Below are 11,778 nucleotides of genomic sequence, written 5' to 3'. Positions count from 1 at the left end.
GATATTCAACCTCCTTTTTCATGGCTTCTCTTTTAGCCGGACTAACCTGATAGGCCTGTTGTTTGATTGGCATAGGGTTAGTCAGAATAATATCATGTGTGATGGCAGGAGTTTGGGAGGGAATGTCACTGAAAAGGCCTGGAAAATCGGATATAAGCCTCGTAATGTCAGCATACTGGTTATCAGGGAGATAAGACAGATAGTGAGGCAAATCAGACAATACCTCAGTGTTAGTTAGTCTTGCCCCCTGTGGTGTGGCATTACGCATCACTAAGCCATCATCAGCAGCGGGAGAGCTCACCTCAGAGATGGATGCCATAGGTGAGACAACAGTCTCATGGGATGTTGATGGCCCATTTTTAGCCTCTCGGGAGTGGTACCGTTTCATCATGTTGACATGGCACACCCTGGTCTGTCGCCTGCAGTCAGGGGTTTTGATAATATAGTTGGTGTCACTCAGTTTTTGCTCTACCACATATGGACCTGAAAATCTAGTGGAGAGAGCAAAGCCAGGTACAGGTAGGAGAATCAAAACCTTGTCACCTGGTTGGAACAAGTGAGCCACTGCTTTCTGGTCATGGTGTTGCTTCATCTTTATTTGGGAAGAGGCCAGGGCATCCCTAGCCAAAGAGCAGGCCAGTTGGAGGCGCTCTTTGAGCTTGGCCACATACTCTGGAATGCTTTTGACCTTCTGTTCTGGTATGAACAGATGTTCTTTAAGGACTTTTAATGGACCTCTGACCTCACGTCCAAACACTAGTTCAGCTGGACTACAACCCAGTGACTCCTGTACTGCTTCACGGGCAGCAAACAGAACTAGGGGGACACTATCATCCCAATCCTTCTGGGAGTCATTGCAGTGCTTCCGCAGCATGGATTTCATGGTCTGATGGAACCGTTCAAGTGCCCCCTGGCTTTCAGGATGGTAAGGGCTAGAAGTTATGTGATTAATGCCTAAAGATTTCAGGGCCTGGGCAAACACCTTGGATTTGAAATTGGTGCCTTGGTCGGTTTGGACCACCAAACACAGAGAAGAACTTTACCAGGGCCTTGGTGATTACTGGAGCTGTGATTTTCCGCAGTGGGACAGCTTTTGGGAACCTAGTGGAAGCACACATTATAGTTAATAGAAACTGATTCCCAGTTTTACTTTTCGGCAGCGGTCCTACACAATCAACAATCACCCTATCAAAGGGTTCACCTGTTACTGGAATGGGACAGAGAGGAGCGGGGGGGGGGGGGAAATCACCTGATTTGGTTTACCAGCGAGTTGGCACACATCACAAGTACGACAGTACTGAACAACATCAGATTTCAGTCCTGGCCAGAAGAAATGTTTAAGGACCCTGTTATAGGTTTTTGTGACCCCCATGTGTCCCGACCATGGGTGATCATGAGCCAAGGATAGCACGTTGGAACGATAAACTGTAGGCACTACAACCTGATAAACCACGCCCCAGTCCTCATCCCCTGACACATCACTAGCCCAGCGGCGCATCAACAGTTCATTATCAAGGATGTAGGCCACTTTCTTCTGCTTAGCTGCTTCCTGATTAAGAACAGAGGAGTGACATTTGATGAGTGTGATATCACCTTGTTGGGCTGTGATGAATTCTTTTCTGGTGGCTGGCAAGTTTTCAATCCCTGGACTGGGGAGAGATGACATAATGTCCACTGGCTGGGCCTCGGAGGGACTGTTGGACTTAGTCTCCACAACTTCAGGAAACTGTTCTGCACCCAGAAAAGAATGAGATAAGTCAAGGCCATATTTTCTTGACTGGGCTCTGGTAACCACACAAGCAGGAAAAATATCAGGAAGTGTTTGTGAGGTGTTGGCAGACTCCACGTTCAAATCAGGATGGTCCATTACTTCAGGGACTGGCACAACCTTGTCCCCGGCTAGGTCATTACCAAAATCGACACCATTAATGTGCAAAGCAGGGCGTACAGCAACTTTAAAGAATCCATTAACCAAGGAAGACTGAAAATGAACATGGTGCAAAGGAGCAGGTATGAAATTCATTCCAACCCCCTGAATGACTGCACTTGAGTGACAGGATGACTTGGAGGACAGAGGTAATATACCTTCTCGTATAATGGACTGAGAGCCTCCCGTGTCTCGCAGCATCTTTACTGGCAACTGCTCTTTTGGATCCCCAGTAAGTGAGACAAAGCCCTCTAATATGAAGGGTTTGAAACAGGAATCAGGTTCAATGTCATTTTGTGACCTTTCAGTGCCTGGTGACTTAGTCTTAATTAAGCCCATGCTTTTAGGCTGTGGTAAGTTAGGCTGTGACTGTTTACGTTTCAGAGTGAGACAATCTGCAATAATGTGCCCTTTTTTATGACAATAAAAGCATTCATGAGCCTCACTGGGAGGTGACGGTGGGCCCTTATCTTTCCCTAAAGGAGGGTGGCCAGGATCAGGTCTTCCAGGACGTGGTACTAAAACTCTTTCTGAGTGGGAGGAAGACAAAAACACGCTTTTGTGGGTTAGAACAAATTCATCAGCCAAGACAGCAGCTTTAGGCAGTGTAGCTACCTTTTGTTCATTTAGGAAGACCACCATTTTCTCTGGTAAAACATTCTTAAAATCTTCCAATAGCACTAACTGACGAAGGGATTCAAAACTCTCTTTAACCCCGTTAGCAGAACACCACTTGTCAAAGAGAACACCTTTTTCTCGTGCAAACTCAACGAAGGTTTGCCCACTGGATTTTTTATGGTTCCTGAATTTCTGCCTGTATGCCTCTGCCACAAGTTCATAAGCACGCAGAATTGATTTCTTAAGCACATCATATTGCAAGCTTTCCTCTAAAGAGAGAGATGACACCACCTCTTGTGCCTTACCTACTAGCTTGCAGTGAAGTAGGATAGGCCACATGTCCTTAGGCCAGTCTAACGCAGTAGCAATTCTTTCAAATGCATTGAAGTAGGAGTCAACCTCTGACTCCCGGAATGTCAGCACTAAAGCTACATGTTTACTAACATCAAAACCTTGTTTGTAAAGGTTTGTGTGTGAAATTGCAGATTTCTCTGGTGAATGTGGCAACGTCTGCCCAGAAGAAATTCTCAGGGCCTCTACTTCAAGCTGCCGCAACTTGACTTCTTTTTCAGCCTCTATTTCAAGCCTGCGTACCTGGAGTCGAAGGTCATACTCTGCTTTACGCACCCTCTCCCTTTCCTCTAGCTGAAGGCGAGCGAAGCGAACCTTCAGTCTGGCATTCATACTGGATCCATGGGACTCTGGAGAGAAAGGCTCAAAACGAGGCAAAGTAGCAGGAGGAGCCTCACATTCAGCCATCTCCCCTGTAGGAGCAGCCAGTGCAACCCGTTCCCCTTCATCTCTAGAAGAGGAAACACCTGATCTAGCAAAAGAAACATCAAGAGAACCCTTAGCCTTAGGCTGTGTATTGTCTACCGGGACCGTGAGGACATTTAACTCAATTAGCTTTTCCAATATCTTGTTTTTGATTTCCCTTTTAATGCTATACTTTGGCACTGGAATATTAAAGTGGGCTGCTATAGACAGTAAATCATCCTTGCGACATAAATCTTACCAAAACTGGGATTCTCAATAAAGTCCTGCAGATCAAAACCCATTCTCACACTCCGTGCCGAAACAACGACTCATCAAAACTCTTGATTGTCTTGCAGCTCAGGGAAAAAGTATCCCGGACAAGCCCCCAATTGTTACATCCCTTTGGTGTAGTCTAGGGGTGGACAGGGACAGTAAACAGGACAAATCAAGAATTTGTAAAGAGCCAACTGGCAGTTTGATGATTTATTATACAACTTAAATTTTAACACAAAAATACCAAGAGGTTAGAGTACCTCTAACTATTGTCACTGAAACAAAACCTGTCTAATCTGATCTAAAGAACTTCCCAAACCAAAAACAAGGGGTGGCACCCACCACTAACCTGGTGTTTCTAGACAAAGCAAAACTAGGTGGTGAAAATGTAAAGGGTACCCCAACTTACCTATCCTTTCTCCCCACACAAACCTTCAAGTAACAATCTAAATCAATATGACACAACACAGGCAGTCTACTAGGGCAATAAGGGGAAAATGAGAGAGAGGGAGCTCCTCATCCAGGCTCCCCTTTATGTAAACTCCCGGCAGATGATTGGCCACTCGGACAGCCTGGGAACCAATAGGCCGTCCTCCAGTCTGCTCAGGTGTGACCCAATCAACCCATCAGCACCTAGAGGGAAAACTAGGTGAGGGAGAAAGACAGGAAACAGAGGGAGGAGGAAAACGACAAAAAAAAAAAAAAAAAAAAAACACTATGCCCCTGCATGGCACATAACACAAGTATGTAATTAAAATAATGTTGACAGCCAGCAAATAAGCTATGGCAAGAAGGTGGCTAGCTAAAGAGCCCCCAACAAAAGGGGAATGGATTGGAATTGTAAATGAAATATATAACATGGAAAAGCTAACTTTCTCCCTGAATTTGTGTATGGACAAATTTACCAATTACTGGAGGAAATAGACATCTTATTTCGATACAGATATGCCCCAACACAATAACTAACTCATGTCTTTTTGAGTATGATGCTGCAATCTTGGCACACCTATTTTTGGGCGGGTTCTCCCATTCTTTTTTGCAGAACCTCTCAAGCTCCATCAGGTTGGATGGGAAGTGTCAGGGCACAGCCATTTTCACATCTCTCCAGAGATATTCAATCGGGTTCAAGTCTGGGCTCTGGCTGGGCTGCTAGGACATTCACAGAGTTGTCCCGAAGCCACTCCTTTGTTATCTTGGCTGTGTGCTTAGGGTTGTTGTCCTGTGTGAAGATGAACCTTCGCCCCAGTCTGAGGTCCAGAGCGCTCTGGAGCAGGTTATCATCAAGGATGTCTCTGTACATTACTGCATTCATCTTTCCCTCGACCCTGACTAGTCTCTCAGTTCCTGCTGCCGAAAAACATCCCCACAGCATGATGCTGCCACCACCATGCCTCACTGTAGGGATGGTATTGGCCAGGTGATGAGCGGTGCCTGGTTGGAAGGTTCTCCTCTCTCCACAAAGCAACGCTGGAGCACTGTCAGAGTGACCATCAGGTTCTTGGTTACCTCCCTGACTAAGGCCCTTCTGCCCCGGTCACTTGGCCGGGTGGCCAGCTCTGGGAAGAGTCCTGGTGGTTCCAAACTTCTTCCATTTATGGATGATCTGTTTATCTATGAACTTCTGTCTGATCTGTTTGATCTATGTCTTTTAATACCTATCTGATCAGTTTCATCTAGATCTTCATCTTTATCTCGGAACTACTGTCTGATCTATTTAATCTGCACCTACAAATGTCTGATCTGCAGAGAGCAGAGAATTGTCTGGGACACCCCCTCTTCGTCTCCTCCGCACCTGACTCACATCCACTCGCAGGTCATCCAGTGGGGGCAGTGAACAGCCCCACCACCTGCCTTGCCATTGCAGGCAGCTCAGGGTTCAGCTACAGTGGAGACTTGCCATATTGTTGGACGGGCCGGTCGATGGGTCATTGCAAATACCTTCTCTTCACAGCTTTGACAGCAACTACACTCATTATTGGAGACTCCATAATAAGAAATGGTACAGTCTTCCCAGCCTGGTGCAGGTCTACAATTTTGTTTCTGGTGTCCTTTGACAGCTCTTTGGTCTTGGCCATAGTGGAGTTTGGAGTGTGACCGTTTGAGGTTGTGGACAGGTGTCTTTTTATACTGATAACGAGTTCAAACAGGTGCCATTAATACAGGTAACAAGTGGAGGACAGAGGAGCCTCTTAAAGAAATCTTGTGTCAGAAACACAGACTCCATGAGGGTGGCATGAGGGCCAGACATCCTCTAGTGGGACCTGTGCTCATGGCTCATCACCGTGTAGTTCGATTGGTATTTGCCAGAAAACACCACATTGGACGCTCTGCAAGTGGCACCCCATTCCCTTCACAGATGAGAGCAGGTTCACACTGAGCACATGTGACAGACCTAAAAGAATCTGGACACGCTGTGGTGAATGTTATGCAACATCATCCAGCATGACCGGTTTCGGTGGGTCAGTGATGGTCTGGGGAGGCATATCTTACTGGTGTGCACAGACCTCCTCATGCTAGGCAACAGTACCCTGACTGCTGTTAGGTACCAGGTACAGGTACCAGGTACACTGACAGACTTTACACTGGTGCAGTGGGTTCCAGAGTGGCCAGACTATGTAGGCAGTTCCTGGATGCCAAAGACATTGATGCATTATTCAATTCAATTCAATTTTATTTGTATAGCTCCAAATCATAATATACATTATCTCAAGGCACTTTACAGGGTGAGGTCAAGAATCTTTTAATACTTTTTAATACTTTTCAAGAGGCAGTAACTGAACTTAACCTTGTCTTAAATCCTTACAAAACAAAATATATGCTGTTTTCAATAGCTAAGAAAATTGATCTTAGTGGCATTCAGATTAGCATTTTACTTGGCACAGAAATTGAAAGAGTCTTGCATTACAAATACTTAGGCATCTGGATAGATGATAAATTTACTTTTAAAATCCATATGGACAATTTAGTTAAAAGATTGTGGATGAAACTTTGTTTCTTGTATAGAAATAGAACCTACTTTCCTATATGCAGTACAAAAAGAATAATTGAAGCTCTATTTCTTTCTATCTACTTAACTTCTGTCTGATGGGTTTCATCTATATCTATGATCGTCTGACCTGTTTCATCTGTGTCTATGAATGACTGTCCAATCTGTTTCATCTGTGTCTATGAACTTCTATATTTTAAAACTTATTTCTGATCTTTTTCAGCTATATCTATGAACCTCTGTCTGATCCGTTTCACCTATATCTATGACTGTCTTGATCTGTTCCAGTTATATCTGTGTACATCTGATCTGTTTCATCTAGATCTACAATCTTCTGTCTGGTCTGTTTCATCTGTATCTATGAATGTCTTTCTGATCTGTTTCATCTACATCTGTAAAAGTCTGTTCTCTTTCATCTATATCAACAAACTTCTCTCAAACTGTTCTATCTACAGCTACCAATGTCTGCCTGAACTGTATCATTTATATATAACTTCTGTCTGATCTGTGAACGTCTGTCTTCTCTGTTCCATCTATATCTTCAAGCTTCTATCTGATCTGGTCCATTTATATCTACAATGTTCTGTCTGATCTGTTTCATTTGTATCTATATATTTCTGTCAGTATGTTTGAGCTATGTGTATGACATCTCTCTGATCTGTTTCATCTATGTCTATGAGCTTATGTCTGATCTGCTTCATCTACATCTACAAATGTGATTTATGTCATCTATAACTATGACTTTCTGTGTGATCTGTTTCATCTATGTCTATGAACATCTGATAGAGCTGAATCAGCTATCTGTACCAATGTCTTATCTGTATCACCTGTATCTACGAATGTCTGTCTGTTCTCTGAACGTGTGCCTGATCTCTTTCAACTGTATCTACGTAGTTCCATATGATCTGTTTCATCTATATCTACAAGCTTCTTTCTGATTTGTTTCATCTATGACGAAGGACATCTGTCTGATCTATTTAATCTATATCTCTGGAGCTCTGTCTGATCTGTTTCGACTACCATGACATTTTTAATTACATACTATACTATGAAGTTTTTTTAAGACATACAATACTGTGAGATTTTAAGTCTTATCATACTGTGATGTTTTTATCCCTTACTATCCCATGACATCTTTTATGACTAGTATACTATACTATGACATTTGATGCCTTACTATACTGACATTTTTAATTTCTTCATATACTATGACATGTTTTATCTTATAGTATAGTGTGACATCTTTTGACATAATTTATGGCTTACTATCCCATGCCTATCCCATTTTTTTATGACATACTATATTATGACTTTTTTCATGACTGACTATACTAGACATTTTATCCTTTGCTATCCCATGGCATTTTCTATGACATTTACTGCCTTACTATACTATGACGTTTTTATGACACACTATATTATTACATTTTTTAATGACTTACTATAATGTGACATATTCTATCACATTATATTATTATTTATTATCCTCCTCCTTCCCACTATCTTTTTGTCAGTGGAGGAAAGTCAGTAAATACTATGAAATTAGTATAATAATACACAATATTTCCAAAGACATTAATAATAATAAGAATAAAATAACATCGATCTTTATACAGTAACAGTGTTCAGTCCGTGTCCCTCAGTGACCACAGGTCTGACTCACAATCAGTAAAAACCAAACAAAAAACTCTCCTCTGGTTTTGGTGAGAAACATCAGTAGAGTGTGAATCATTTTCTCCTTTAACACAGTCCATCAGTCTGGCTGTATCCTTTAACGAGGGTGAACAGTCCATAGCTGATCATCAGACTGTCATTATGTTTTATAGATCTGGAGGTTTCCTCCTGCAGCACTGGCTCCCTCCTGAATGTCCAAGAACCTCATCCTCTGCCTCCTGTTCCTGGGCTCCGTCATCTACAGACACATTACAGTACATTCAGTTCACTCTCTGGAATCACAGCCACGTGTCAAAGGTCACAGTGAGGAAAAACTCTGCAGGTGAGTTTGCTTTTATCGGTCTGTCAGGAAAACTACTTCAAACAGCAGAACCAGAAGAGCTTCCAAGAACTAGGGCTGCTTCTCATAGTTGATTGTGGGTTTCACTAAGGTCAGACTTTAACCTGTCTACTGAACCTTTTCTCTCTCCTCACTCTTTTTATTCTTATTGTAGAATAATTTTTTTCTCTTTTTTAGTTTATGCTTTCACTAACAGAAACGACAAACATCACCAGACTGCATATTCAACATTTGGGTTGCCAGGTTGTGTTGGTGATTATCCTCCTTCTCCTGTAACACCTTGCTCACGCAGAATCCATTATTAACAGTTTGACCTCTGACCTTCAGGAAAACAAGTTACAGAGCATCTGGACCAAAATCATCTCATAAACATTTTAAATTAAAGTCTCAAACTTTTATCATCAGTTTATTAAAATGTATAACTGCAGATGACTCACTGACTTTTGCTGCCGACTCATTAGAAAGTGAGAGAGTTGTTTTCATGATTACGAGCTGAACAATGAAACACAGTCACTGACAGAGTGGGAGCTGACCAGTACAAACAGCAGGGTCAGTGTCTCGGTGCAGCCGGTCTGTTTTGGTTCCCATCATTCTGGTAACACCTGATATTTCAGATTTGTGCTGTGAAGCTCCACATTGTGTTGACTGACAGAACTTGGTGTTATGGTTTCACCAATCTGTCACTGTCTGTTTAAATCTCTATGGACCGAGTCCCCGACAAAAACCATGTCAACTAAACCGTCCCACTGCAGGGTCCATCCAGCGTTCACACTCCACCTGTTTGGTTATGGACTCTGGTGTGTTTGTGTGTGTTGTGCTCTCAGCTGACACCACCTGAAAACGATGACTGACCTCAGGACTGTGATTAAACAGCTCTGAAATCCATCTGGTAACGTAAACCGTCAGGGAAGAGATCCTATGACTGATCTGGAAGCCTCACAGTTCTGAAGTTAAACAGACACAGTAACTGTCCTGCTGGAGCCTGTTTCTTCCTGTCTCCACCTGTGTGCCTCACCTTCCTGTTCCAGTCCTGTCATACGACACTGATAAGAACTTTGAGCTCTTTGTGACCTGCTGAGTCTTCTGCCACTGGAGTCCGTCCACTTCAAGCTTCATCATGAGCTGTGTTCAGAGATGCTCCTCTTGTAAGTGGCTGTCTGAACCTCTGTCATCACTGAGCTGCTTCACCACAGAGCTGCTGCTCACTGGATGGTTCCTGTTCCTGCAGGAGATCAGCAGCTGCTCAGCTCTTCAACCCACCAACAGTCAGAGTCACTGAGCTCTGTTTGGTCAGGAGGCAGGAGAGGAAGTGATTGGCTCAAGGGAATCACCAACCAGCCAATCAGCAACAAGACCATGAAGTTTCAGAGCATGGTTCAGATTAAAGCAGATAATCACTCAGGTGAGCAGGTGAGTGTGAGTGAAGGCCGGTGCAGAAACTGTGGAGCTGCTTCACTCTGTCCTGACACATGAAGACTGACAGACTCTGCAGGACAGGTGGTCCCTCTGGGCAGCAACAGGTTAAACATGGCTCTAAAATGTTTTTCAATTCAACTTTATTGATATAACATATAGATAACATACATAAAATATGTTCTACAAACACTTTGCCCAAAGTGATTCACACAGGATTAAAACAACACAACAACAAAAAACACTGAAAAGACATCTAAAAGAAAGGTAGTGGAAGAGCTTAGTGATCTGCATGGAACATAAAACCAAAGAAAATCTCATGTCACAACTTTACAGTGGTTTCTGAAAGGTACAGAGAATCACAACAGTCTAAACAGGTAGTGATAAAAGTGTGAGTGAGGATTCTGAGAGACTTTGGAAACATTTCTTATTTCTTCCTCTAAAGATCTGAGGCTAAAGTGATCCCAAATATGTGATTAGTGTTTTCATTTGTTTGCTGAGACCAAACACAAAGTGTAGATTTTCTCTTGCTGCTTTTAAAAGGTTTTTACACATCCATGTGTTAATGTTAGTGAGACAGGCGATGAGAGAGAGCAGTGCAATGGAGTCATTTGGGGAAACAGAGATGTACAATTGTGTATCATCAGCGTACAGATGGCACCCAATATGGTGATGGTTGATACTGTTTCCCAATGGGAGCAAATATAGTGATAACAGGATTGAGCTGTGAATGGTTCCTTGAGGAACACCATATTCTGTACTGTGGGTCCCCTGAGGATATTCACCATTCCTATGGCTGTTTCATTAAATAAGAATAAATCAGACTAAAACACGATCAGAGACCGGCTCATTTCTCATTTACCACTTTGATTACAACACTCTCTGTGCTGTGGGTTGCTGAATAACCAGTGGTTGATTAAAAACTATTTTCTCTCAAAGAAATGTGTCTGGAATTACTTAACTGGCAGTCGTCCAGATTGATCATTGACATTTTAAAAGCAGTAGGTTTCCTGAGTTCAGAGGACTTTATTATTCTTGTTGTGTGTTAATATTTGCTCTGCTGGCTCTAACATAAATGTTTTCTTTTAAAACTGTGCTGAGATTTTCTCAGTTGAAAGTTGAGTTAGACTGAGAGCAGGTGGTGGATTTAAAAGATTATCAGGTGTAGAGAAGAAAACTGTGGTTATTTTGGTTTTATGAATTAATTGTTAATTAAAACCCTATGTTCAAAAATATACAAGTGAACATGTGATTTGCATTTTAATTTCTACTACAGTAAAAAAATTCAGCTGAAGAACATGAGGCTTCAACGTCTGAGTCAAACTAATCTTCAGAGTTCAAGTCATTTTACTGTGAAATTCCCTCTTTGTGAAGCTCAACAAGGAAACTGTTCAGAGCTGAACTTGATGAGCTTTAAGTCCAGAGACACTGATGATGCTCTGTCAGATCCAGAGGAACACACAGGGATGATGGTGGACTGGACTCTGTGTGTGACAGTGAAGCTGTTCTCAGATCAGTTCAGACTGCAGCACTGAGAGTCATCTCCACTTCTTCTGGTTCCTCTGTCAGTCACTGCTGGATCAAGCTCTCCTCTCCACTCTCACCACCTCCAGCTGTGTAGAGAAGAAGAAAGCAGAGGAGATGAATCAGTGTTTACAGAGACTCACTTCATCAGTCAGTGATGCAGCAGGGACTTCAGTCCTGTTCAGACCAGATGTGCAGCAGCTGCTTCCTCTCAGCTCTCATGTTAACGTGTTGGAGTGAACACACTGAGCTGGAAGCTCACAGACC

At 42.7% G+C, this 11,778-nt stretch overlaps 1 protein-coding gene across 4 annotated transcripts in view; it reads right to left on the bottom strand.

The window, feature by feature from the left end:
• Positions 1-10,125: 10,125 nt before the first annotated feature.
• LOC139612045 (NACHT, LRR and PYD domains-containing protein 12-like) overlaps positions 10,126-11,778 on the bottom strand; it is a 606,901-nt gene continuing 605,248 nt past the window's right edge. For 3 of the 4 annotated variants that reach the window (XM_071467168.1, XM_071467170.1, XM_071467169.1), the window contains one exon: positions 10,126-11,600. In XM_071467168.1, coding sequence (XP_071323269.1) covers positions 11,588-11,600 — 13 coding nt within the window. In that variant the 3' untranslated portion in view covers positions 10,126-11,587. The remainder of the gene's footprint in view (positions 11,601-11,778) is intronic. The other variant, XM_071467172.1, reaches the window with a different exon arrangement.

Source organism: Trachinotus anak, unplaced genomic scaffold, assembly GCF_046630095.1.
Source record: "Trachinotus anak isolate AG129_WGS33_773 ecotype Australia unplaced genomic scaffold, CSIRO_AGI_Tana_v1 ptg000030c, whole genome shotgun sequence".
NCBI lineage: Eukaryota > Metazoa > Chordata > Actinopteri > Carangiformes > Carangidae > Trachinotus > Trachinotus anak.
Note: the sequence above shows the minus strand (reverse complement) of the source record. Positions and strands in the feature narration are given on the sequence as shown.